This window comes from Natator depressus, chromosome 6 (genome assembly GCF_965152275.1).
Source record: "Natator depressus isolate rNatDep1 chromosome 6, rNatDep2.hap1, whole genome shotgun sequence".
In the NCBI taxonomy this organism is placed as follows: Eukaryota; Metazoa; Chordata; order Testudines; family Cheloniidae; genus Natator; species Natator depressus.
In genome coordinates this window covers 89687170-89714722 of record NC_134239.1, presented here as the reverse complement: position 1 = coordinate 89714722, position 27553 = coordinate 89687170, and the positions used below count along the sequence as shown (strand labels likewise).

The 27553-nt window shown below is 50.6% G+C and overlaps 3 protein-coding genes across 15 annotated transcripts in view; 1 reads left to right on the top strand and 2 right to left on the bottom strand.

Annotated features, from left to right (window-relative positions):
• The window catches only part of TTLL5 (tubulin tyrosine ligase like 5), a 213984-nt gene extending 206414 nt beyond the window's left edge, over positions 1 to 7570 (bottom strand). For 6 of the 7 annotated variants that reach the window (XR_012639975.1, XM_074955972.1, XM_074955974.1 and 3 more), the window contains exons 1-3: positions 7436 to 7570; positions 6175 to 6339; positions 205 to 311 (exon numbers count right to left, since the gene is read on the bottom strand). Coding sequence is in view for 6 of the 7 variants with exons in the window: in XM_074955972.1 (XP_074812073.1) it covers positions 205 to 311; positions 6175 to 6251 (184 nt within the window). In the remaining variant the exon portion in view is untranslated. The remainder of the gene's footprint in view (positions 1 to 204; positions 312 to 6174; positions 6340 to 7435) is intronic. The other variant, XM_074955973.1, reaches the window with a different exon arrangement.
• Positions 7571 to 7831: 261 nt separating this feature from the next.
• Positions 7832 to 15128, top strand: ERG28 (ergosterol biosynthesis 28 homolog). Of its 4 annotated transcripts, none has more exons than XM_074957120.1 (5): positions 7832 to 7883; positions 8659 to 8809; positions 9522 to 9612; positions 14034 to 14152; positions 14292 to 15128. In XM_074957120.1, the coding sequence occupies exons 2-5, from the start codon at positions 8674 to 8676 to the stop codon at positions 14369 to 14371; spliced, it is 426 nt and encodes a 141-aa protein (XP_074813221.1). In that variant the 5' UTR covers positions 7832 to 7883; positions 8659 to 8673; the 3' UTR covers positions 14372 to 15128. The 4 variants fall into 4 exon arrangements, with proteins under 4 accessions (XP_074813221.1, XP_074813224.1, XP_074813222.1 ...); XM_074957123.1 differs by having other exon boundaries at positions 7838 to 7883; positions 8664 to 8809; XM_074957121.1 differs by lacking the exon at positions 7832 to 7883 and adding an exon at positions 7892 to 7918 and having other exon boundaries at positions 8664 to 8809.
• A 162-nt stretch (positions 15129 to 15290) lies between these two features.
• Positions 15291 to 27553, bottom strand: part of FLVCR2 (FLVCR choline and putative heme transporter 2) — a 57410-nt gene continuing 45147 nt past the window's right edge. The window contains exons 10-12 of one of the 4 annotated variants that reach the window (XR_012639973.1): positions 26944 to 27156; positions 22861 to 25206; positions 15291 to 17629 (exon numbers count right to left, since the gene is read on the bottom strand). Coding sequence is in view for 2 of the 4 variants with exons in the window: in XM_074955966.1 (XP_074812067.1) it covers positions 17564 to 17629 (66 nt within the window). In the remaining 2 variants the exon portion in view is untranslated. Of the gene's footprint in view, positions 17630 to 22684; positions 25207 to 26943; positions 27157 to 27553 lie in introns of those variants that run through there. The other 3 variants (XR_012639972.1, XM_074955966.1, XM_074955967.1) reach the window with 3 other exon arrangements.

The following is a 27553-nucleotide window of genomic DNA, read 5'->3' as shown; positions in this document are numbered from 1 at the left end:
GTTTTCCAAACAGGTGGCTCCCAGCACTGGCTTGAGCAACAAGAAAAAAAAATTGTGACCAATCCCAAAACATGGCCAATCCAGACAACCCCTCCTGACATCTCCCTTCCCACCTCAGAAAGGAGGAAGGCACCTGCTTGGAGGTTGCCCAGCCCCTCTCCTCACTGCAGCAGGCCTACAGTTGGCACAGCTCACTGCACCCACCTCCAATCAGGCGGATGTAACTGTCCTTGGTCAGAATGGCTTCTGCATGAAACACCAGTATGGGGATCCTCCTGCAGCCACCAGTCCACATGACGCATGGGTGATCCCTGCAACAGAGAGATGGTTAACAACATGAGAGCAGCTGAGCCTCATGCATACACAGTGGATTACTCACTATGAAGGGGTCCTGGTTAGTCCCCCCATAGCAGTGTCATACAGTCCCAGGCTTGCACACCAGCCTGCAAGTGTGATATGCTTAAAGTACGAGTAAATCCTAACCCAAAACCACCTTTGTATCAGTCCAATCCAGAACAAAGCAGGTCTCATTCGAGGAAGAACAGTCACCCTCCACAACACAGGCCTCTAGGTGCGGGATTTTTCCAGACAGCATTGGCTTGACCAAGAACAAGAAAGAACTGTCACCAAACCCAAAACATGGCCAATCCAGACAACCCCTCCTGAAATCTCTACTTTCCTTCCTTCATTTTACCTTTGGCGTTTATATTTAATTTATATAACTGGTTAAGTAACTTGCATGACTTCGAGAAGAGCCTCACACTTCTCTGCTAAAGGTCTCAGGAATCACATCTCTACACAAAGCAAGATCCATACCCAAGAACAGAGGAATACAGCAAGCACCATATCCACATTCCTAGCCTCACCAACCCAAGCAAAGCAGGAGCCATTCTGCAGTATAAGGATTGCATGCCAGTTCACTACTGCCTGGCTTCAGATATGTACTCCCAAGTGTGCTATGTGGCCACTGTGTGGCATCCTGGGCTCAGAAATTAAACAAGCAACAAGAATCACACATTGTTCTACACACCAGGTGACGCTATCGGCACCTTTTCTTTTTAACTTATGTCAAAGACAGTAGGATTGCAGCCCAGAATTCCACAGGGTTGTCCATGGCCACTCGGCCGCCTATGGAGGCTACAGGTGCCAGAATCCAATAATCTATTTTGAGCCAAGCAGCCACGCCACACTGCATACTGGGATCAGCAGCCCCTATTAAAAGGGGAGAACAGCTGCAATCTGTTCAATTTGATCCCAGTTCAGTCCAACCCTTAGCTAGGTAGTTTGGGCATAGCCCCTTTTGCACCTCAGTCTCGCTTCCTCTTTGGTTTTGCAGATTTTTTAAAAGTTATTTTTTGTTAAGGTATCTAAACACAGAATACTACAAGATAAGCCTGGCAACAGCTCAGTGGTTTGAGCATTGGCCTACTAAACCCAGGGTTGTGAGTTCAGTCCTTGAGGTGGGCCTGGTCCTTGAGGTGGGGATCGGTCCTGCTTTGAGCAGGGGGTTGGACTAGATGACCTCCTGAGGTCCCTTCCAACCCTGATATTCTATGAAACAGGAATGGAAACAGAAACTGTATTGTACCAAACAGAAACTAAGATTGGCTAAACTGACCATGCCCTGTTGTTGCCTAGCACGGGCCACATCTCACTATGCAGTGTCAACATGACATTGCCTTAAAGCCCCAGACTATCAGTGTAAACACACTGAAGTTTGTATGTGTTCAAAGGCTCAGCACCAGGATGGAGCACCTTCTCTATCAGCAGATCAGTGGCCTGCTTTACCTGCACTGAGGTAGCCAGTTCCATAACATGGAAGAGAAAAGCCTGCAGCTAGAGTTGACAGTCTGGTGAATGTGTCTGTACAACTTATGAATCCTGGTTGATACAGTATTGAAGTTGTAAAACTACTTTATCACAGAATGCTCCTCTATGCATATCCAGCATGGACTGACAACCTATAGAATGTCCACACCAGACTAAGGACAATGGAGAGTACTTAACTTTAAACAAGTGTACTCTGACCAGACAGATATGCTCAGCAGGTTAGCTGGAGCTGTGAGAACATAATTCCCCAACTTGTCTGCAAGGAGTGGGAAAGTAGAGAGGAAAACCTGTGTTTTAGAATCCTGTACACAGTGTCTGCATTTAACATGTTATACGTACTACATGTGCCTTGAAGAGGTAAGCTGTGGGCCCAGAACACCCACCCAACTGGAATTCTGGAAGGTGGTAAGTCTGAGGGGTCCGCACTGAGCCTAGGGGCTGGGCAAGGAACCACCTGACTGCACCTCTCAGGCAGGAGTGCTAGAAAGAAGATCTGCACCCCAAGAGTGTGCCCAGAGATCCTAAGACAGTGGCAATGGCTGGTCTCTGTTCAGAGAGAGTAATTAAAATATTCAGGGATTCAGCAGTCTGGTGGGTGGCCAAGAGGGGGCACACCTCTAGAGCTGTGACAAGACTTTAAGCAGCTGAAGAGAAATGCAGCACAAACTATTGAAAGCTGTTGTGTAAATATAAAAGCACAGAAGGCAAAAATAAGTGGATAAAGCTCAGAGTCCTTATAACTCACTGCCAAGGAAAATCAAACATGAATAGTTACAGAAAAAACACCCTGAGAAGGGGTAGGACATCTTTTATATCTACATGGATTATTCAGAAGAGAAAGACACATACAGAAGGGCAGACATGCAGATATGTAAAATTTTTGGCATTATCGGTAGCTTCTTCAGACACATGCCAGAGGGATGCTGGTCAGGCAAAACAAGCAACATTTCTATTAGGTGAGGCTACAGTCCAGGGTCTGAGCTGACAAGGCTGCAGCAGATACCAGCTAGTTTGCTAGGCCTGCATCATCAGTCTGTGTGCTCGGAGATATTGAAAGTTCCTAATGCAGCCTTGCCCCGGGAAGTGCTTACCCTGGTCACCGTAGAACTCATTCCATGGTACATGATGACTCAGTGTATGGGTAGGATATAGAGCTCCCACCTCCAATCCTTGCTTCAAATCCCACCCAGGTGGATAGTGGACCCCAAAGATCTATTCAGCCAATATGCAGTGTTATTGTAGCTGTGTTTGTCCCACAAAATTAGAGCAGGGGTAGGCAACCTGCGGCACGCAAGCTGATTTTCAGTGGCACTCACACTGCCTGGGTCCTGGCCGCTGGTCCCGGAGGCTCCACTGCTGGCCTGGGGTACTGGCCGCCGGTCCCCTGCCAGCTGGGGTTCCGTCCGCTAGCCCCACTCAGCCCGCTGCCGGCCCCTGGTCCTGGGGCACTCAGCCAGCAGCTGGCGTGAGGGATGCAGACAGGGGCAAGGGGGAACACAGCTCAGCACCCCCACCTTAAAAACTGTTCCAGCACCACTGTTCTGGTATATTTTTAAGTCCTGATTTGCTGCTTACATCACTATCATGCCACGTGGAACAGCACACTGCGTTTGACATTGAGATTAGAATGTACATGCAAAAACTGGACTCAGAATTTTCTGACTGATTTCAAGATTTCCAGCAATTTGGCCCAGTGCTTTCTTTTCTAATTAAACCTGAAAAGTTCAGTGAACAACTTGGATTTGTCTGTATTTCAGTGGATGGGTGTTGAAGATTTCAAAATGCTGCTCATTCAGTTAAAAAGCTCAGAATTGTGGGCATCAAAGTTTGGAGATCTGCGGAGTGCACTTGAAGCTACCGAGAGAGATCATGGGGCCTCTATTCTGACCTGCTGGACGTCCCTGCCAGTGAAATTTAACTGTTTGAAGAAAATTGCGTTTGCAATGCTTTCAGCATTTGGATCCACATACCTGTGTGAACAGGTATTTTCATACATGAAATCGGTCCTTTGTTGCTCTTGAAGCCAGTTAACAACCATTCACTCAGAAGCCTGTGTGCAGCTTAAAATATTCAAATACATGCCAGAGATTGGAAAACTCAGCAAGGAAAAGCAAGGGCAAGGATCACACTAAACTGATAAAATCTGCATTTTAATTTAATTTCAAATGAAGCTTCTTAAACATTTTAAAAACCTTTTTACATACAAAAATAGTTTAGTTATATATTACAGACTTATAGAACGAGACCCTCTAAAATGTATTACTGGAACGCGAAACCTTAAATTGGAGTGAATAAATGAAGACTCAGCACACCACTTCTGAAAGGTTGCCGACCCCTGAATTAGAGGGACAAGATGGGTGGTGTAATATCCTTTATTGGAGAGACTTCTGTTGATGAAAGACAAGCTTTTGAACTTACATGTCTTCTTCAGATCTGACCTGAGGAAGCGCTCTGTGTAAGCTCAAAAGCTTGTCTCTCACCAATAGAAGATGGTTCAGCCAATATGAAATAAATCCCTGGCTTCAATGCAAATTCCTGCCAAACAGGTGTCTACATCAAAAAACCACCAGCTCAAATGTCCCCCCTTCACCTTTACAATCTCAGGAGAAAGGCCAATAACTGAAAGAATTATAAAATCTGAATTCTCTCCAGGACAGGGGAAGGCACACTGTGGGTGAGGCACAAAGGATTCAGTCTCCAAGGGCTCCTTTTTAGAGCAGTGGGCATTACACAGGATTCTCTGCTTGTGCCCCAGCTAGATCCCTGTTTTTATCATTCTTTGAATCTGTTGAGTTCTGGGCTTAGTGGTCCCTCCCTCACCTGCCCACCAACCCAATATTAAAATAGGCTGAGACTTTTCACCAGTGATAAACTCTTAAAAAAAGTCATTCAATATGCTTGCCTGTACCTTTGGGTATAAATGAATAGAGAGGTACCTGTCTACCTCCACCCCACTTCTGCATTTCTAGACAGAGGTGCACAAGAAGCTTCCTGTATGGGCACCTTCTCAAGGCTGAGGTAAAGTAGTAATCTGCATGGGCTCCCTCCCCACATTGGATAGGACAGATCATTTTTCCCCATAGACCATCCAATGTATCAGACCAAATGTGAACATTTTAACATTTATTTTCCCTAAATAAAGGCAAGCCCCATCTATGCTCCCTTCCCCCATCCAACCAGACCATTCACAGCTGAGCCCTCCTATCTGGCCCCAGAATCCTCCCACCCACCCTTAGGTGAATTCAATTGCTCACCCAGGGCCAGTGTACAGCAGCACCAGAGCACAGGCTAGCACCTTACATAAGTGGAAATAGAGCCAAGACAGCAGAAAGAGGCTTTAGGTTAAGCTCTGCCCTGAGGATTTGCAGTGAGGCCACTAGGGCTCAGACTATTCTCCAAGCAACTGTTCACATTCATCCCTACCATGACCTTGGTCACTTGGTGCAGACATTGACAAACTGTGGTCTGACTGAAGGACACAAACCTGGGCCCTGCTACCCCTTCCCTGGGATGTTGGAGGACAACGGGCCAGCTCGATTTTGTCTGGAGCAATAGGTAGAGGCCCTTTGCATGGTCAGCTTGGGGAAGCCTTTCCCTCAGAGTCCTGCTATGCTGAGAGTGGTCTTTGAGAAACAAGGGAACCTAGCTTGTTAAAGCAAACTCAGCTAATGTGGGAGCAGGACACCATTCTGGAAATGGACAACCCTGGAGCAGCAGAGATGGAAAGAGGTGCTAGACAAAGCTGGGGGTTAGTGCTGACAAGAACTCAAAGATGAGAGGAAGAAACATAGCTCCAATTAAGCTTAAATACAACATGGGGGGCAAGAGCCCTCAAATGCCCGACATAATACAGCAGGCTGCTCTGCAATTCCTTGTGCTCCCACAGGTGAAAACAAAAGCAAATGCAGCCAGCAGAACAGGGGCTACCCATATTTCCCTGAATGGCACCAAAGAGAATCCACCCCAAGTGAGAAGGGGATGCCAGTGAGTCATGAAAGAATGTAGCAATAGATAGGAAGACAGCAAATGAGTGGAGCGAGAGAAATCACAGCTAAGGCCTCCTCTCCTTCCAGAGGCTCCCTCTCTACAGGAAAGAGGGGCCTTTTAGGCTTCCCAAAGCAAGGAGTTATGCACCTACCAAACACACCATGTGACCCTGATCCTTCTTTATGATTAAAAGCCCAAGTCTCACCCCATCTATTTCCCTCCTCAATACACAGACTTGACGGATGGGAGAAGAGAGAATGCAGCTGTCACACTAGATTAGTAAATATCTCCAAAGACCCCAGTACATTCCAGGTGAAGCATAACTAAGGTTCAGGCACTACGTATGTTTTCACTTACTCTGGTCCTTCTTCCACCTCTTCCTCCTCCAAGGACGAGCCAGTTTCCTCCAGGTCCCGAGCCATCCCAACTGGCATCTCCTATGGGAGTTTTCATGCAGCCCAGTCACAGTGGTCTCCTAGACCCTTTCATATAGAATCAGTAGATCTAAGCCAGTGCAGCTACCTGCAATAATCATCAGGATTATGAGTATATGACTGAGCAGAATAGCCTAGAGACATAAGTCAGCTCAGCACTACAGCTACACAGATCTACATGGGACATAAACCCTACTGCTACAGGGCATAAACCAACCTACTTGCTGCCAGGAGGCAAGAAGAAACTTCCATAACTAAGTTCTTGCACTTTCCTCTGAACCATCAGGTTCTAGCCACTAGTCCAGGACACTTGACTAGATGGGGCACTGCGCTGACCTGAGATATAGCACTGCTATCTTTTAGTCACAATGATGCTCCTTTGGGGCTTTCTACCATCACAAAGAATCCCCCTGAGAGACCTTCCCTGGGAAGAACAGCTCCAGTGCAGGGAGTCCCAGGCTAGTTTGCCCGGGTGTCATTGGGCTGATTCAGCACCCCAGAGGAGAAAGTGACTTTCCTGTGCGCCTGACTCAGAGACCAGCCTGAAAAGGTCTAGCTGCTTCAGCACTTTCTTCCTCAAAGGCTTTCCTTATAGGGACATGCTTTCCTCAGACACAAGCCCTGGGGCTCCACACACGGGTAACTGGCGGAAGTTCTCTGGCCTGGCTTATACAGGAGCTCAGACGAGAGGCTCTGATGGTCTCTTCGGGCTTTACCGCCTACGAAGGAAGGACTAGACCGCCACGCGGCCCAGTGCCGACCCACCTCCCTCTGGTCACTGCCCGTGCGGGAGCCTCCGACTCTCCCCATTAGCCCGGCCAGAAGGGTCTGTCCGGGATGCGCCGAGAGGCCCGCACCCTGGTGACGCCTAGGGGCCAGGGGACACCACAGGCTGCCTGAGATAAGGGGCTTCCCAAGGCAGCGGCCCCGCCCCACGCCGCGCGACCCCACCTGCCAGCCGGGGGCCCGGCCGCGCTCCGGGGAGGCACCTGGCCCCGCAGCGCGCCACACAGCCAGCCAGCCCCGCCGGACGCAACTGCCTCGGGGCTAGCGAGCCCAGGATCATACCAGGCTGCCCTCCGCACTGCCGAGCGGCACCTGCCGCTTCCCCCGCCGCGGGGAACCCACGGGAGTTCCAGGAGCCCCTGGGATGGCACCAGACCCCTCCCGCCTTCCCCCCGTACCTACAGCCTCATCTTCCGGGGACGGGGGCTGAGGTCCGGGCAACTCAGCCCCGGCGCCCTCCTCCTGACGCTTCCCCGGTTACTACAACAACCAACAGGCAGGCAACCGCCCTAATTCCCTGCTGCGCAGGCGCCAGCGGCACCCCCCCTTCGCTCTTCCCGCCGCGCAGGCGCAGACGCAAGCGCACGCCATGCCCGCGCCACTTACAGCTTCCGCCTCCTCCAACATGGCGACCGAGAAAGCCGAAGTATGGGCTGGGTCCATATTTTACGTCACCGCGCCTCAGGGGCGGAGCCCCCTTAGTGTCTTTGATTCGGACACTGACCTATCAATCCACACGGCGTGTGAGTAGAGGTGGGTCTAACAGCCAATCAGAGTAAGGGCAGGGCTAACAGGGAACCAATCAATACGCCGAGCTCCCAGGGGCGGGGCTGCTGCTGCATAGAGGTGGGGAGTCGGTGGGGCTGTGGGGCTGGGAGCAGGTGTGGAGTGGCATGAGGGCTGGTCGGAGGATGCGGTGCAGGGGTTTGGGGGAGATCGTGGGAGGACTGGAGCATGGATGGGCTCCGGGGATCTGTTGGGGAAGGGCAACAGGGAGGTGATGGGAGTCAGGGCAGAAAGGGGTTGGGGGACTTGTGTGAGAGATTTGGGGCAGGGAGGGGATGGGGCAGGAGGAAGTGAAGTGGGGTGCAGCCTTGGGACAGTGGAGCGGGGAGTGCAAATCTCTACACTGGCATTGGCGAGTAGGATGCATTAACGCGGAAGGCCAAGCCTTGGTGTTGTGGGGTCAGTGCCCAGCTTTGCCATACAGGGAGCTCAATACACTATCAGTTTTGCAGACGTCTCTCTTTGGGGCTCTGTGGCAAGCTGATGCTGCCAATCGGGGAGAGAGGAAGGTGGAGAGGATGCACCAAAAGTTTGTGAACAGGACCTACTTGGTCAAGTTTGGCCCAGGACCCAGAGGATTAGTGACCTCCCACAGTGAGACAGCATCATGCTTTTCCATCCCCTTTTGATGGACATACAGATTTCTACCTTTGCATTACGAGGGGTGTAGTGCAGGTCATATCTGGTAGGAGCTGGTCTCTTTATGGGAATCTGTGGGAAGAGACGGGGACTTTCTGTGGAAAAGCCTGGACCCTGGTTTAAGTGGAAGTGTTCTAGGGGGTGGAATCCATATGGTTTTCTTTCATGATGCTGATCTCCTGCCTTTGTCCCCAAGAGCAGGTACCAGAGCATGATGAGCCGTTTTCTGAATGTGTTGCGCAGCTGGCTGGTCATGGTATCCATCATTGCAATGGGGAATACACTGCAGAGCTTTCGTGATCACAGCTTCCTCTCCGAGAAGCTGTACACGGGCACACCCAGCCTTGGTAAGGAGCCCACGTTCCCTTCCTGCCCATCAGGAGGCATTACCATATCAGCTATACCTCATGTATCAACATCCTGCCCCAAGTCCTGGAGGACTTTTGTCTACATCTCGGAAGTGAGCCACAATTCGGGTCTTAACCACCTGTGAGCCATATGCTAGCCTAAACTCACAAGGGCAACCAGCACCATCCCTTCTTCAGCAGTGAGCCCTCATCTTCTCTGGAGAGTGCCAACCTGTCTCCACTATACCATCTTCTACAGCCTTAGGTCACCTGCTGGCCAAGATCTGGAACCCTTTCTCCAGAAGGGTTGGCACTAGATACGACCCTCTCACCAAGCCTGCAAATGCTGCTATTCAGCAGTTCCAGGCAGCAGACAGCATTGTTCAGCACCCACAGCAATGCACTTTTAACTCGGTGATCTTAGTACAGCTTCTTTAGGGCTGGAACCGGCCTTGGTTCCTTTTCCCCTTAAGGTCTGTGGTTACTGGAAAGGATGCATGGTTCCCAGCAGCTACAGAAACACCCACTCAGGTGCCCTTTAATCATCTGGGAAATCTTGTTACACCCACAGCAAGTAGGAGAGAGTGACTGCACTAGCTGGGAGGAGATCTCATGTTCTTCCTTCCCTCCACCACTTTGCCCAGCCTGCAGGGATGGTAGCTCATGGGAAGGAGCATTCATTTTCCTCATCTGTTTCTTCTTCTCTGCGCAGTGAATGGTCTCCAAGCTCGGACCTTTGGCATCTGGACTCTGCTCTCATCAGTGATTCGCTGCTGCTGTGCCATTGACATCCGCAACAAGACGTATGTAAGGGAAACACCAGAGAAGGGGTGTCCCATTTTCCCCACAGTGTTCACTTGTCACTGCTATAACAGCTTTCTTCTGTCCTCTTATGGGGCAGCTTTGGGGGTTGTCAATAACTGCTTCCTGAAATCCCCTTATTGGGCCCCTCTTGGGGTAGGGGTAGACAGTCTTCCCTTGAATCATCTTAACAGGTAGCTCAAGATGGGGGATTAATCTCTGCTCTCTCAGTATCCTTTATGGGGCAGCTCTTGGAGTAAGAGGTTTAACTACTGCCCCCTGAATCACAGGAGGAAGGGCCGCTCACTTGAATCCAACTCTCAGATCAAGCTAATAATTATCAGGTCTGACATGGCCTTTTAAGCCCTATAGTGCAGGGGTTCTCAGCCTTTTTTCCTCCGAGGGCTCAGCCGGGGTGGGGAGGCTTCGGGCATAGGTGTAGTGTGACTTCTGTTTGGGGGGGCAGGGGCCAGTGGGGCTTGAGCCACCTCCGCATGGTGGGGTCCAGCAAGGTAGCACCACCTCCACCCCCTGACTCACCTCAGCAGGCCACCCAGCCTGTCTGGGTTCGGGGGGGGGGGGGGCACACAACCAAATATTATAACTCAAAGGTGGGGGGCTTAGCTCAAAAAGTTTGAAAACAGCTTAGGGTGGAGAGAGGGGGATGCTGGGGCTGTGTGAAGGCAGCTCAGGGTGGAGGTAGGGCATCACTAGGGGCTGTGTGCAGATGGGGTAGCTCAACTTGGGGGGGGGTAACTGGACTGTGTGCTGGCAGGGAGGTAGTTCAGGGTGCAGGACAGGAGTAGCTCAGGGTGTAGGGCAGGGGCGAGCAAACTTTTTGGCCCGAGGGCCACATCTGCATGGGGAAATGGCATGCAGGGCCATGAATGTAGGGCTGGGGCAGAGGGTTGGGGTGAGGGAGGGAGTGCAGGGTGCGGGAGGGGATGCACTGTGCAGAAAGGGGCTCAGGGCAAGGGGTTGGGGCTCAGGAGGGGTGCGGGTGTACGAGAGGGGCCCAGCGCAGGGGGTTGGGGTGCAGGAGGGGTGCGACTGGGGATTGGGGTGCGGCAGAGGGCTCAGGGCAGGGGGTAGGGGTGCAGCAGGGGGCTTAGGGCAGGGAGTTGGGGTTTGGGGTGTGGGCTCTGGCCCGGTGTCGCTTACCTAGAGTGGCTCTGTGGTGGCAGTGGGGCTAAGGCGGGCTCCCTGCCTGCTCTGGCCCCGCGCTGCTCCCAGAAGCAGCCAGCACCATGTCCTTGCTGCCCCAGTTCCCCGTTCCTGGCCAATGGGAGCTGTGTGGGGCAATGCCTGCAGGCGAGGGCAGCATGCAGAGCCCTCTACCGCCCCTCCCACCCCCCCAGGGACCGCAGGGACCGTGGTGCTGGCTGCTTCTGGGAGTGGCGCGGGGCCCACGGCGCCACAGGGGTGGCAATCCCGCAGGACGGATCCAAAGCCCTGATGGGACAGATCCGGCCTGCGGGCCGTAGTTTGCCCACCCCTGGTGTAGGGAGAGCGGTATTAGGGGCTGTGTGCTGGGAGGATTCCCCTGCAGTCCCTGTTCCGGAGGGATCTGCCAGCCACAGAGCCGGGTCTCTCCAACCTGGGGGCTCTTACCGGCTACCTCTACAGGAGCAAAGGTGTCTGGGAGCCGAGAAGCAACTTCAAGCTGGGGCACCAGCAGGAGTGGAAGAAATGCTGCTGCTGCCCGCACCATGTACCAGCCAGAGTAGCAGCTGTCTCTCACTGCCTGGCTCCAGCTTCGGGTTCCTGCCTCCGACCTGGCCAGGGGGCAGGGAGAGGAGGGGCAGGGGAGGTGTGGAGCTGCCCCCGGGAACTGCCGTGATCTTGTGCTGCAGTTGGCGTGGGGGAGCCCTCCATGTCCCTAACTCTGTCCATGTACTCAGGGCTTCTGTCCCACCGGGAGCACAAGGGCTTGGGGCTCCAGGATTCAGCCCTGTGCCTCACTGCTTCAGCCCTGTAGGGGGTGCTGGGGATCAGGGCTTCATCCCCGCGGGGCGGTGCTGGGGATCAGGGCTTCCGCTGCGGGGCCCTGCAGCCCCCTTGAGAGGGCTCACAGACCCCAGTTGAGAACCGCTGCTATAATGTTTCTGATCCTCATTCTGGAACCCTCAGCCCGGTGGCTTCATTACCCTGGTGATACTGGGTGCTTAGCAACACTGCCATCATACTGGTGCATGGCGCCTGTTTGTTAAGGATTGTATGGCAACTCATCCCAAGTCATGTGCCATGTACCCAGCTGTGGGTCTGAAGGGAGCACATACACATTGATTGGGGCCAGCGTCAGCTGGTGGTTGTCTTTGTAACTAGAGGGGATAGCCTATGTTGGATGGGCACTGAGGCTGGCTGTTTATTCCTCTGGTAATAGGGGAACTTCTGTCTGGCAGTAGTGTCAGAGCAGGGTGACTTCCATATGTATCTCTAGTACACACTGGATGAATGACTGTGTGCGGTGGAGGTGGGAGGCTGGTGGTTCTCTCTGCTGGGTATATTTGTAGAGGGGGTGAACTCAGGCCAGCTGGTCTGTGAGTTGCCATGGAGGGGGCACATCCTGAGCAGCGGGTTGTTTCTTGGAAGGGTTTTGTGTTCTAATGGAATCTGCAGCAAATTGCAGTTGTGGCCCCTAGAGGGCAGCAGAGCTCAGGTATAACATCAGCTTAGGTGCTGGATTTGCGGACTGCTCCAGGCCAGAGGCAGCCCAAATCAGCTTCTCTTCTTGTATTATGGGGTGCCTCCACCATTTCCCAATCCCTTGTCCCCTCAAGTTCATACCAGTCCCCTTGTGCGCACACATACGCCTCATCCCCATCTGCCCCTACAATGGCAATCCATGCATGTCCGTGCGCTTCTGTTTGATGATGAGCTTGATCTCCTCCGCGTCCGTGAAACCTGCCTACAGCTGGACCCCTTCCTGCAACATCAGAAGACGGTCCTGTGGTGCCCCCTCATTGAACAGCTTTGGGACAAGGAGGTGATGCTTGTCCTTAAAGGCTAAGTTCCCATTGCCCCTGCTTTCCTTTGAGACATTCTCTCATCATCTCTTCCTCTGGACAGATGGGCTGTGCTGTCTTCCCAGAAGTCCCAGGGGGCTGGACACCACCCTGGGCACTGGTCTTCTGGAGTTGCCTCATACTCCCAGGAATAAAGGCTCTGCCTCCCCTACCTCCTTCTCAGCCCAATACAGCTCTGTGCCTCAGACTGACCACTTTCTCTTCCCAGTGCACTGGGCGATCCTGCCCTCCCCACTGACTCCACCGCATCTCTTATCCTGCCTGCCTAACCTGCTTAGTACTCCCAGATCAACTCAGATTTCCTTTTTTAAAGTGCCATTCTCCTGCAAAAAGCTGTAAAATGCCTTATTGGCCCCATGTTTGTGTCGCAGTGAGGTCCATATCATATTTGCTGTTTACAAATAAAAAGATGTTTTTTCTTCTCATTTCTTCTCAAAACTCACCCTGGGCTGTGAGAGTCAAGCAGGATGCTTTCCTTTTTGCACATCATCAGTAGGGAAGGTTCATCAGGACAGATTCTGTCCTCGGTGCCACCTGTGCTGCCCCATTCTAGCCGTTTTGATGTAACAGATTGGAACTTCAGCAGAATCCTTTACTATGATGTATTGGCTGGAAGAGAATCCAACTCATTCTCTCTCAGCTGGCTTAACAGGAGTAAAAAGCTGCCAAGATTTATTTTAGTCGCAGACAGGGGTGCTGGAACAATTTTTGTAGTGGGGGTGCTGATGATGGAAACCATGTATTTGGTGTTTGTTATTATTACTTCAAGCCGGGGGTGTTCCACCCCTAGTTCCAGCACCACTGGTCACAGAAGTTGGCAGTTCTGACACTGCTACCAAGATAGGAAGGGCCCAGCAAAACGAGAAGAGGCCATCGGTACATAGTCACTTTACAGAATAAGGAAGGGTCAACATTAGGAAATTATCAGATCTTCCCAGAGCTCTTCAACTGGAGTTGGTAACTGTTTGAGTTTAGTGTAGACAGGACCAAGCCTTTACGCTCTCATTACTGAAAGCATCCTACTCATCTCTAGGCCCCTTCCTTGACAGTAACGTTTGCACTTGCAGCTGCCATTTTAGCCTTGATTGGCAGGGATTAGGACAACGTATTGTCAACAACAGGTAACTTTCACCATGTAAAAAAGGCTCTAACACTTTTGTGGGCACAAGGAAGATTGTGAGAGAAAATGCCTCAGGCACCAAAGAGGCTGGGAAGGGACTTGGCTGAGGTTTCCCCATCCTGCCGCTGCTAGGCTGGAATTGGATCTCACTCCACAGTGTGAGGATGGACTGGGCTGGCTCTCTCCATCCTGCTCTTTCCCTTTCCCTGCTAGGCTTGTGCCCCCCCCACTCTATGCTACCCACTAACTGCCCTCTGTTTCTCTCTGCTCCTGGCAGCCTCTATCACATCACACTCTTGACCTTCCTCATAGCCCTGGGCCACTTCCTCTCTGAAGTGTTTGTGTACGGCACAGCAGCCCCGACGATTGGCGTCCTGGCACCCCTGATGGTGGCAAGTAAGTACAGCTCACTCCATGATTCCCCTGAGAGCTAGGAGGCTGGGGTAGAGCTCAGATGAGGGGAGTGTGGAGAGGTAAAGTTCCCTTCCTATGGGCAGTGTTTCTGGCACCCACTTGCTTTCCATCTGTGTCTCAGGTTTCTCCATCCTGGGCATGTTGATTGGGCTGCAATACCTGGACGTGGAAGCAGTGTCACGAAACAAGAAGAAAAACTGAAGCCAAGGGTCCCACGTATGTTAGAATCACCTGCCTGCTGCATCTGCATCTCCCCTGCCAAACTCCTGCCAGCTTACCTCCCTGGCCCCCTCTCTGGTTCTCTATCCCCTGCCATCACATGATTGTTTGACTTCTCGTTAATCACTCTTCATTAGTAATTGATTTCACCTGTACAGGCAGTGTTTTAATGATGACCAGTGATAAAACCTAGCCCCAAGCCTGTGGGGGCTGTCCCACTGTAGGCATTGCCTGAGACATTCTCAGCTCCCAGGCCGGCAAGGGGACCAGTTCCCAGCCATGCCCAGCATAGTTCTTCCCCCAGGGCACCTGCAGGGAGGAGGAGTAGAGCCATCCATGATCTGCTGGAGATCTGTGTGGGAGGAGACACCAAGTCCAGCCCCTGGTGCTGCTGTGTTTTGTATGTGTCTATGTTCACGGGGCAGTTTGTAATAAACAATAGAAAACTGTGGAAGGTGCAGAGTCTTGCCTTCTACTAGAGAGAGGGAGACCCAGCCTGAGTGACAAGGAGCAGCCACCTTTAGCCCACCTCACCCTGGAGTGTAAGTCAGCCCTCCTACCTGGCCAAGGCCTCCCTCCAATCTCCTGCTCCGCAGCAAGACTGCTCGCACTGTACGGACATGAAGTGCGGTGGAAATCTATTGCTGCTTCCTCCCCTTTCCCTAGCTTATGAGGGAGAATGAAGTGAACCCAGCTGTTCCTTTCCTTCCTCTAATGTGGCTGCCATCCAGCTCCCAGCAGAGGCTTTGTGCATAATGTGCTCCTTGTGAAAGCAGAGAGGGTCTGGGCCAGGCCCAAGATGGGGAAAGCAGGGGGTGGGAGTTATCAGGGCAGGGGGGCTGTGCAGAAGAGGGAGTGAGGATATTAGAGGATGTGGGGGAGAATAGGCACTAGTAGACAGATAGTTGCTTCTGCTCTCTGGGCCAGGAGCCCCTGCCCTATTCAGTGTAACCACCACAGCAGTTCCAGTGAGAGGGGATTGTGTAGGGAGGTGTGTTAACCAAATAATGCCCATTGTGTACCATGTGGGCCTGTCCCTCTGCTTTTTTATTAGGGGGCTCACACAGCTGCATGGTATGCTCCATCTTTACAGCATTGCCAATGGTAGGCTCCCTGGGGGTAGATTACTTATGGACAACTGTCACACAGCTGCACCAATATAACTATTAAATACAAATTATATTTAAAAATACAAGGAATCCAGTGAACATTTTCCCAAGGCCTTTTGAGATCACACAGGCTTGAGCCACTTCAACAATCCCCAAAATTGTATTATAATAAATCAAGGTAACTGGTGGAGGAAGGCCACTTAGAGATAGAGGGAAGACAACACTGGTCCAGGGGCAGACTCTGCGTTATTGAGTATCAGTCTAATGGCTCCAAAACTACAGCCTGCACAGCACTTTCTGGTGGTCCAGAAAGATGACAGGTCTTGTGGTGACAGCTCTCCTTGTTTCCAGTGACTTCAGCAAGCGTCCAGGCTCTTTATTGAACAGAGGCACCTGGAGGCCTGCAGAAGCAGATGGACATGAGGAGGTGCCAGCCTAACTGCTGCTTCTAGAGGCTACAGCTGCTGCGAAGGAGAGGAAACAGGAACTGCTTCCACCGATCCAGGGGCCTGGAGCTGCCAGCCACCAGCAAGATAGGATGCCCAAAGAAATATATTGAGGGGAGCAGGGGAACCAAAGGACTAGGTGGCTGGGAAACGTGCAGCTAGGGAAAGGGGCAGAGGAACAAAACAGATGGGAGGGGAGATAAAATGGAGAGCAAAGGCAGCGAGCATGATTAACTTTTTCAGGACACTTCAAAATACCTATCGCTGTTTTCCTAATCTTTGTCATGTGACTGACTGTGGAAATTGCTAGTTGGCTCTCACCCAATGGGAGGAGGGGGGCGGCATTGATAATAAAAAGGGAGGCAAACTACATGATTGCAGCTGGGAAGAGAGATGAGGTCAGTGCTCATGAGTGGAAGAGCAGGCAACAGCAACTGGTGGGGCTGATGGTGAGTGGGAGGGAAAGTATCCACAAGATACTCAGGTGATGTGATTCCGAATTATGAAAAAAAGTTTGGGATGCCCTGTGCTAAAGCAACCTGAGCCTGCCTCCCAAAGCTAGTTGAGTAAGAGGAGGGGAAGCAGGAGCACAGCTCCTCCTGTCTGTACCAGCAGAGGGCTCCCACAAAATGTGTATTATTTTTATAGCACCAACCTTGTGCTTGTGTAAAGTGCTTTCCAGCCAAGGAAGAGGATAGGGTTCCTGGCCAAAGGAGCTCACAGTCTAACTCAGTAGTGTTGTCACGGTAGCCCTGAAGGCTGGTGTCAACTATAAGGTGGGCTAGACCCCAGTGCACTTTGTACACATGCCCCAGCGCCAGGCCCTGGCCTCAAACGATGTGACTGACAGTTGGGCTCTGGCCAGGGCACATATTGGTGCTTCCCCAGTCCTCTTACAAATTTTTACTCTACAAAATTTCAAAAACCATCAGGGAAGTTTGATTAAAATAGAAAATCACATTAGTCCACAGACTAAAAATCTGCTGGGCTAGGAGGTCCCTGTACAAAAATGGGAACGTCACAGTTGTCACATGCTTTGCAGAGCCTGGGGAAGCGTGAGGGCCTGAGCCATCCCCCCACACTATGGCCAGGTGAACCACCTGCTCCAGTCACTATGAATACAGGGCAGACCCATCACTTCCAGAGCAAGGGTCACAACTCAGAGCAGGGCTGGAAACAAAGCCAGTGCTGTCTAGTTCTCTCTCCACCAAGAGGTTCCTTCAGAGGATGCACTTGGCTACCCACCATACAGCTTCTCTGGAAGGGGAGAGGGCCACCGTGGAATGCCACCGTGGGCTCCAAATACTGAGTACTGTGTTGGACTCACAGCCCCTGCTCCTCTGAGCCCCAAGCAAACAGATTCAGGGCTCGGGGCTCCACTGAAGCTTTCCTGCTGAGCAATAGGTTCTCCCACAGCAGGACACAGAGGGGAAAGCAGACTGATGAGAGAAACCCTGGCTGATCTGTTCCTTCCGATGGCTCCATGAGCAGCTTTCTGGACTCCGGCCCTGATGCTGCCCCCAATGCCATGCTGTGCGGGAACCAGAAGGATACTGCAAGTGACAAAGATGGGAAGGGGGGGGGGTTGGTAGGCAGTGTCTCCCAGCTCTGCCACCCCTTCACAACTTTGATTCATCAAGGACCACAGGAGCAATGTTGTCCCCAGGCACCTCTTCCAGCGCTTTCTGCAAAATCAGAGAAAAGGGGTATGGTTAGAGCACCAGGTGGCTAGGGCTGGGCTTCAGTACAGGCCTTGGAGCCCAAAGGCTGGGATACTCCTGAGATCCTCAACAAATCATGCATGAGGGTCAGACATCTGCAGAGGAAAGGAGAGGCCCCAAGGAACAATAGCTAAGACCATCCTCTTTAGAGCTCAGCTAAGATTGCACCAGCTCCCTCACCCCAGACAGCTCCACTGCTCAGGTGAGGGGTGTTGGAACAGGCAGAGCAGGGGCGCCTTTTCTCTTGAGCAGCCCCCTGGGCTATTGTAAATACATAGTCATGGCAGCTCTGTGGACCTGGGTCTTGCCCCACAAAGCCAGCTCAGAGAAAAGACTCCACCTCCACTGCAAATGGAGCTTCCAAGTGGGGAAGTGCAGTGCAGCACTTGGGGGGAAGGGAGGCAAAATTCACCCTGTGGTGGGGGAGAAGCGGCATATGGTGCATCCTGGTGTATTTAAACAGGACAGGAACTTCAGCCCTGGTGCGCTGGTCTCCCCCTGCCCAACTCAAAGCTGAGTGCTCACACTGCTTGCCCTCTCCCCACCCTACCCCCATTCAGGCCTCAGGGCTAGCACCTCCAGCCCATCTCAGTGCTTAAATACTATGTTGATTCATCAGAAGAAAGAAAACAACTATATTAAGCCTTTTAGAAGAAAAATTTAGGCTGATTAATTAGAAAAGCTCCCTGGCCATGAGATGGAAGGGGTGCTGGGGACAAAACCACCCAATAAATAGAGCTTTATAAATTTATGAACGGGATTGTATGACAGGGTTGCAATAGCAGGGGACTGGATTTGACCCAGGAGGTCCTTTCCAGTCTTACGTTCCTATTTCCCTAGGGAACGACTGGGAGAGCCAGAACTCAGCCCTTATAAGACAACCCCACACAGGCCTAAAGGAAAATCCTGCCCCCCCAGCAGCGTCTTCCTACGCCACCCTGACTTTTCAGGGTTGTTGTAACAGAAGGGTAGGCACCTCTCCTTACTGCTGTGGCCCTTGCTGCTGCCTGTGCTCCTGGTGTCAGCCCTTCAGTTACAACGAGATAACTTAACTGCCATTGTCACATAAGGCAACTCACTGAATTTTACTGGCAGGGAGTGGTGTCTTCAATGGGCCTGTGCTCCGGACAGAGAACAGAACCCAAGAGAAAGGGCACTGTTCAACAGACTGGCATTCAGCACTATGCACAGTCCCTGGAACAAAGCTTCATGCCATAGAGCTTACCCTGCTTCAGAGGAGGTACTCCTAACCTAGGCCTGGCTTGCAGGGTAAAGTGCTGCATGGAGCCACTGCTGCGTCGTCTTACCCAAGTACACCAGACACTTCAACATCCCACAAGCGCTGGACAGGACTTTAGCCTGGAGAACCCTCCTGGGCCTGTCTGAAAGGAGGTCTCTTCTTTCATTGTTTGTCTGGAGTGCTCAGGGGAAGAGAGACAGGCAGGTATTGTAGGCTGCTGCCCTTTAGAGAGGCATATGGGTCTGGGCCCTCCCTTCTCTCCCCAAATAGGTGTGTTTGCTAGGCCAGCATATTAGACCTAGAGGCAAAAGTGGAACCCAGCTCCTCCCCATTCAGAAGTCAGAAAGGCAGCTGCCCCATAAGCCCTTTACCACAGCCCTGCCAGTAAGAGATCCCAGGATGTTCCACTGAGAGTTACCCCAGGATTTCCTTCTAGGCACCCCCCTCTGCACCATTTAAGGCAGGCTCTATAGGGCTCCCTGAAGCAGAAACAAACCAAAGAGACCTTGGTGGCCTCAGGACACAGCAGGTACAGGCAGAGTGTGGTAGCGCTAAGCAGTTATCTTCCTGTGGCGTGAGACAAGTCCAAGCCAGGAGCCATGGTCAGAAACACACAGGAAAGAGGTTCGCATCTCCCCACAGTTCAAGAGAAAACCAGGCAGCTTAGAAGCAAGAGATACAAACATAGCTTTATTTTGTGTAGTATCTTTCATACAAACTGCAGCCCAGAAGCTTTTACAGAGTTAAATAATAGCTCAAGGGGAGGAGACAGATCAGGAGAGCTTCAGCAAGTCAGAGGGATGGAAGGATGCTTTTCCAGACAGCAGAAACTGCAGAGGGGAAGGCTCTCTCACCAGCAGTGGGAAGAGTGTTGGCAGGGAGAGAAGAGGCCAAAATCAGATATGCTGGGAGGGCAGCAGAGTCGAGCTCTGGGAGCTTGGTCAGGGAGGCCATTGGTGATTTTGAACTGGGGCTTTAAATGAACAGGGAACCAGTAGAGTCTGAAACCAAACCCATCACAGCTTCATCCCCACTTACCTTTCACCTCTTCTTGAGCTATAGGAACAAAGGGTTAGTAAACCTGCAAACACACACATGGCTACACAATCTTGGGAAAGGGAAAAGGCAACGCACACAAGCAGGCACATGCAGTGGGGATAGATGGAGACACCGCCACTGGGAATGAGGTGTGGAAACTGCCTGCACAGAGATTTGGGGCAGGGGATGCTGGCTACTTGCCACATTGCTAACACGAAAGGTCAGCAGAGCAAAGAGGCATGTGATCTCCAGGGAGTGGCAAGAGGAAGAGAACGTGCTTGGGAATATTCTTCCCATGCCCTGTCCTTGCCCAGTAAAATTCAAGGAGTTTTGCTAGCTGCAATATTTCACTAGAACCAGATAGTTAGCTGAAGTTGTGAGGCCCTGGTGAGCCAGGGAGATGATGGAATCCAAGCTTTCCACTAAGTAAGTATCTCAACCCTGAGTCAGGGCACCTCACCAGAGCTAAGAGGATTTTGGTTAGACATCAGCACACTGTCAGAAATACCGCCACACCCAGACACATGCACGCACAATAAAACACAAAGTTGTCACCGACAAGCAGCCAAAACAAGGTTCTATCATGCAGTGTAAATGGGACCTTAATAGGGTTCCAGTGCCATTGAGGACACAGTGAAGGTGTCATCTCACTGCAAGATAGAACCATGCTTCAACCAAGCCTGCCAACATAGCTACATCAGGAAAGCAGGACCTTTAAACACCCTAACTCAGAAAATACAGTTGTTTCCTCACAGCAATGCCGACTCACCCTGTATTACACGTGTAGCATTTTCAAGTACAACAGGATCATGTTCCATGGGGGGGGGGAAAAACTAGCATTACGGTTGAGAAAGAATTGTGGCTGAAAGCTGAAGCATCCTTGTGCTCATATTTAAAAATATGGTCTATAGATATCAGCTATTTGTCATCCAATAGAAAAAGTTGGAATTTTTTACAAAACCTGCTGTAGAGTACATTTCAATGCACTCCACGTAGTCTTTAGATTTGGCATGAATTGTAAGTTTCAAGGAGATCTACAAAACAAGCCAAGTTTGAACAAAATCAGTTCTACTATTTTGGAATCATGCACGTTCAAAATTCTAGGCAGGCATTTTTGTTTGATGAAAAAAATTCTTAAACATACTTCTGAACAGATGTTGCTTAAAATCTTTGTTGAAAATTTCATTGCTGAGCCGAGACCCAGCATGGAAAATTTTACCCATAAAAGGCATTTGTTTCAGAAAGCAACACATCAAAGTGCAAGCAAACTATAAAAGAAAGGTTAGAATGGATGCTGTAAGCCAGCCTCAGTTATACACTGTGGTGCGACCTGCACCCACTATAATACAGCATGGTAATATGAGCTAGTTGACACTGCTATGGGACGCTAACACAAGATGATTGTGATGGCTTCAGATTCCATGTACTTGTAATGAAAGCAAGTCACAAATAGAGATCCCTGGACATCTGCACATAGCATTTAAAGAGAAGGGGACATTTGGTCCAAATGTCTCAAGAGCAGTGGAACACAGAAAACTAAACAAACTGCTAACTTCAGATGTGAATTGATGCTGGATGGGATAGCAGTGAAAGGACTAACAGTACTGGCATAGTTATACTGGAGGGTGAAGCATTCACACTGCCATTAAGTCAATTTAACTCCCACTGAAAAAGAGCTTCCAGTTGCAAAGCCATTCCATGTAAGTGGCGAGGTGCATTAATAGAAGACGATTTGTGTGTGGTGACAAGGCAGTTCTTGCTGGAATAAGTAAAGACACACTGTACAGCTCTTGGATAGACCACTGTTAGGAGTGTGGTTCGGCTCTGAAAAGCAACTAAGTACAGATGGCCCCTTCTCACCCCACAGAGCCTCTCCTCTGTGGGTAGCAGAGTCAGAGCTGATTATTTCAACTGCAGAAAACACCACACACACACACATGTACATGCATGTTCAGCTTTATGTTCCTATGACCCCTGCAGAGCCAAGACAGCTATCTCAGAGGAGCTGGCTTCTAGTCCTTTCACCAATTGAACGCTTTACTCCATTGAAATTAATCAATCAATTTCCTTCCATGAAAAGGAGCCATCTGGCCTTTGCTTTAGGTACTCACTGGCACATTTTAAAAATAGACCCCTCTTTGCCCCACAATTAACATACAACCACTCCATTTCCCATCAGAGTACTCCCAGTGCCTCCCAGAGAGGAAAAACAAAAAGAGCTCTGCTGGGTCAATAAATAAGGTCTATCCTAAACGTGGAGGAGTGAGCCCCAAAGGTGAGGGACCCTCACCAAAACCACTCTGCCAGCTTCCCACTCTCACAGAGGAGGCCAATCTGCTACCCCTGTGCAAACCCGTAGGTCACAGTGGGGTTACACAGGGATCGCAGCATTGGGCCTGCAGCACCTTTCTTTAGGGATGTCATGTGAGAAAGAAAGAGCCCAAATGCAGTTTGCTGAACTGGCAGTTAGAAAAAAACATTTTAGTTGCAAAGTGAGCACATTTGGTACGGGCCTGACAAAGACATGACAGCCATGAACCCTCCACCAGGCCACCTGGCAGAGTGGAGCCACAGTTTAACTTATGCATTTCCTGACACGCACATTCGTAAGTGTGGTTGTAATGTGAGGCCAATACAGAAGTTCACAATTTAACCATTAGTAATTGTTGCTTGCTCCAATTCTGTAGCCCATTTGAAGTAACCAGGTTCTTAAGCATCATGCCCCCAACCTCCCTCCCCCATGCCATTCCTTCACCCTCTTCTAGTCTAGGCTGCCAAGCTGCAGATACAAGGCTGCAAGCCCTCTACGCCCAAATTCAATTTAAAATCCCAGTCACAGACCCTACTGCAAACTTCCCAAATACATGAGATCAAGGCTTCAAATGAAAATAGCCCCATGAGGGGTTTGTACACCCACCTCCAGCCTCTTTTTTGGAACTGTCCCAGAAGACACACCCCACCACCAGGCAGGAGAACCACGCTTTGTACTGCTCTGGGCATCAGAGCTTTAGGAACACTGGCGCTTCCCACCTTGCAACAGGATTTTCTTGGACTTGTCCCTGTGCAGCAGAGGTGCAGAGCAATGTGTAAGTGCAGGGTGCCCAGTGCTGCATAGGACAGGGAATATGTGGGGAATCCCTATCCTGCATTGATCCTATTGGGATCCAGGAAGTGGGCGGGCAGAGCCTGCCAACTACTAAAGGACCTCCCCCCAGCCTATGGGGAGTATCCACAGGTCCAGGATTCCAAGTGAGTACGGGGGACAACTAAAGATAAAACAGGGACAGGAGTGAGGTCAGAGGGCTAAACAAAGGGAACCTGACAGGGACACCGAGCAGAAAACCTCGAACAGCGCCCACTGCTCCTTGAAGGTGTCAAGGGAGCCAGCGGACACCGTCCAGAGGAACTCCGCCTGGATGCATGAGCGGACAGAGGATCAGAAATAGGCCCCACCGTCACAGGAGACCCCGTCGGCCAACCTCCTCTCCCTGGTCTTGTAGATGGCCATTTTGGCCAGGGCTAGAAGGAGACTGACAAGGAGGTCCCGTGACTTCGTGGGGCCACGGATAGGGAGTGCGTAGATAAGAAGGCGAGATACTGCTGCACAGCTGCAAGGTTACTGCTACCTAGTGTCAGGAATGAGGCCTACGATGGGAGTGCGCAGCTCAGCACTTCATTAGCACGAAGAGGACCGTACTTAACCCAGATCTCCTGAGACGCACCAATGTTTTGCCCCACCCCTTTTCTATCCTGTGCTCTTGCAGGGAAGGGACGAGGCATGCAGGGGACTTGAGTCTCACAAGCACTCAAGCTGAAATAGGGTGACCAGATAGCAAGGGTGAAAAATCGGGACAAAGGGTGGGGATAATAGGCACCTATATAAGACAAAGCCCCAAATATTGGGACTTTCCCTGTAAAATTGGGACATCCGGTCACCCACAGCTCACGGCTTACACTCACCTGCACCCACCTGTGGTCTCTGCCTACACTTGCACTGGAGCACAACAACCTAATGCTCCCAGCTGCGCACCATGCAACAACTCAGTGTTGCCAATACTATATTCTCAATACTATATTGTATATTCTATACAATATTCTCAGTGGTAGCTGATGACAGAACAAGGAGTAATGGTCTCAAGTTGCAGTGGGGGAGGTTTAGGCTGGATATTAGGAAAAACTTTTTCACTAGGAGGGTGGTGAAACAGTGGAATGCGTTACCTAGGGAGGTGGTGGAATCTCCTTCCTTAGAAATTTTTAAGGTCAGGCTTGACAAAGCCCTGGCTGGGATGATTTAGTTGGGGATTGGTCCTGCTTTGAGCAGGGGGTTGGATTAGATGACCTCCTGAGATCCCTTCCAACCCTGATAGTCTATGATTCTATACTATCTCAGGCCTGAACATGGTCCTTGCCAGCTCGGCTTGTTTGCTGCACACCACTGAGCAAATACATGCACAAAACACCTTCAAACATCATGAGCAAGACAGATAATGTTTTGGGGAGGGCAGCCAGGCACAGCAGAGGGTTCAAACAGCAAGAGAGCAGCAAAGCATTAAACATCCCTAGGCAGCAGCTGAGAAGCCACTTCTAGCAAAGGGCTGGAATTACAGAGCAAAAAGCAGAGAGCTTTACGATTTACAGTTACTCTTCTAACAAAAGGCACCAACTATTATTGCCAAAGTCTTTAATACTTCATTTGATTGGCATCATATCTCTATGTTGTCAGGACCAGCTCTCCGACACAATCCCAGACAGAACCTCCTGCTGAGGAGGCTGGATGGTGACTTTAAATAACTACTCAGCCAAGAGGCTGTACAATATTCCTCTCCCCAGCACATTTACTCACAGTAGAATTCGCTACCTGCTCTGACAAGACAAGAGTTTTGCCTTGGAACACCCTCCCCACCTGTCCCTAAGCTCCAGTTACCCAAGCAGCCTCAGCTTCAGTCCTCATTCTTCTCAGGACCCCACAAGCTCAAGACCCATCTCTTCTCTTCTTCTCCCCACCCTGTCTCCTGGAGAGGCCAAGAGCAGCTTCTGTACCCCGAACACCTCAATCACTCCAGCTGTTGCATTGCCTTGGGGAGCAGCATCAGCTAGTGCCATTGGTTTGGTGCCAGTGCCACTCCTGTGAGCGATTAGATAAGCAGATTAGTGTGATTCTCCTACCTTTGTGTGAGAGCTACTGAGCGGGGATGGGAAGTGATGGGGTTAAGGCTACAAGCTACATTCCATAATCCATGATGTGACTGCTGTCCTGGAGTCTCTGTAACAACAGCCACAGGTCATGATCCCAGAAAAGGGGACACAAGCAAGAAAGAGAGAGAGAAAAGTAATCCATTCCTGGAGAAGGAGGAAACCAATGAAACACCCAGCTGCATGGAGAGTAAGTGGGGTACTTGGCAAATACTACAGAATCTTCTGTTGGAAAATCTTTAGCTCATAGCTCTCCAGGAGGCAATAAAAGTGAGCAACACTTCAGCCTCCCCTCTTCTGATGGATGCTTCCATTTTAACCCATAGAGTGTGAGTCAGACAGATCAAAATCTGCTCAAGTGGGGACTTAAAGTATTTGCATATTTGACTGGACTCTCATTTAGTCCATTTATTTTACTGAGAGACCAGCTAGCCCAGGCTATATAACCAACAGGAGGTAGTTTATGGACTGGGAGTTAATAAATCTGTACATAAAACTTTACTTCGTTATGACACTGTTGTTTGTTATAGACCCAGCCTCTTAATCCTGACCTGCTTCACTTGCTTGCTTGGGAAATACCTTGGTCATAAAGTTCATGCAAAGAAGCCAGACAGAGGTCAGAGCTATCGGGGAGTCTCTCGGACGCCTCCAATGAGAGCAGCTCCTGGATGGTTTTGATATTTACCCTGAATTACTCTGTGTTTGAAGACCCTTCACCACCGGCATATCCCTCCAGTTCTTAATGGGATTAGTTCCTGGGTCTGCCTGACAGTTCCACAGGAGGGGAGGGTGAGTCCTATTGAAATAGCAACTATGCCTCCTTCTCTTTGTTTTAACACCTCCCAGATGAAGGCCCACAATTTTATTTTAGGTGTCAGAGTAGCAGCCGTGTGAGTCTGTATTCGCAAAAAGAACAGGAGGACTTGTGGCACCTTAGAGACTAACCAATTTATTTGAGCATAAGCTTTCGTGGGCTACAGCTCACTTCATCGGATTTGATAGTCTCTAAGGTGCCACAAGTACTAATTTTATTTTAGATTTTCACAAAATGTTCCATTAGTTTATCTGGCCTGAGCACAGGCCCACAATTCATTTGGAAAGAGACCTTGTGGCTAATAAAGGAAAGGGGCCTTATCAGTAGTCTTTACATCTGCTGCCTAAAGGACTGGATATTTCAGGCTCTTGCCACGGCTTCTTTTTGAGCAAGAGGCAACAGCACTAGCACCCCTCACTGCAGCCCAGTTGCATTGTGGGCTTACAGATGAAATTTGGCACAAGATTAATACATCTTTGGCACTAGAGCTGGAAGATCCATCTCCCCAGAGGCCTGGTCTCTGCTAATCCAGTATTTCCTCCTTCAGTGACCAAAGGGAGCTTCAGAAAGCCATGGGGCAGGAGTGATTCAGACAATTTTGTATCTGTAGCGACCAGCTGTATTCTACAACCAAGCTAAACAGTGCATGTGATTTTCCAGGCTTTCCTGTGTGCATTACTATGCTGGGGAGCTCAACACTTCACAGTCCCTAATCCATGCTGTTTGCCACATTGGGGCTCATCTCCCCAGGAAGCTTATTGGATTCAACAAACAGGGGAGGTTACCTGCTATGGTACAGGTTAAACAAGGGGCCCCCAGGTGAATATACTGGAGGGCCCCACATGGGATGGATTTGGTGGCTGTTTTTTATCCCTGCTCCGGGATTATATTTGGAGGGCTGCATGGGGGTCAACTCCCCTTATGTATTTTGTCCAGTATGTTTTATGCTTGTGCCGAGCTATTTCTATAAAAGATACTTTATTTAAAATACACCTTCCTGGGCTGACGGTCGGAGCAGGGTGGCCACGAGGTATCTTGGAGCCACTGGTCTCTCCAGATCGGCGCCGTTAGAGATTATCTGGTGGAAGGCGGCACTGTCTTCCAAAAAGGTAAAATTCGAGCCAGAAGGGAGCTTATTTTATGCATTTTGCCAGCCTTGGACACTGACTGCTTCAGGAGCGCTGGGTGGACGTCTCTGCTTACGTCCTGGAAGAGGAGCCCAGAGCCAGTAAGGACAACAACCAACCCCTCTAAGGGGAAAACATTGATATTATCCAACAGTGGTTAATTCACCAAACGCCTCTTCTCTTACACATGGAGCTGCATTAACTGCACGGAGCATGGGAACACTCTGCCCAGCATTTAGGAGCATAGACAAGAGTTTTGCAGCCACATCTAGTAGGCTAAGCAAAGGGCTGGGAGCCAGGATGGCCAGAGTTCTGATTCTAGCTATGCCACGGATCCCTGAAGCAGCCTGGGACAAGACACCATCTTTCTGTGACTCACTTTCCTCAACTGCAAAATGGAGCTACAAGCAATTACCCACCTTTTCAGGGGGCTGTGAGGATATCTGCACAATGGTCTAAGCATTGCCATAGAGAGT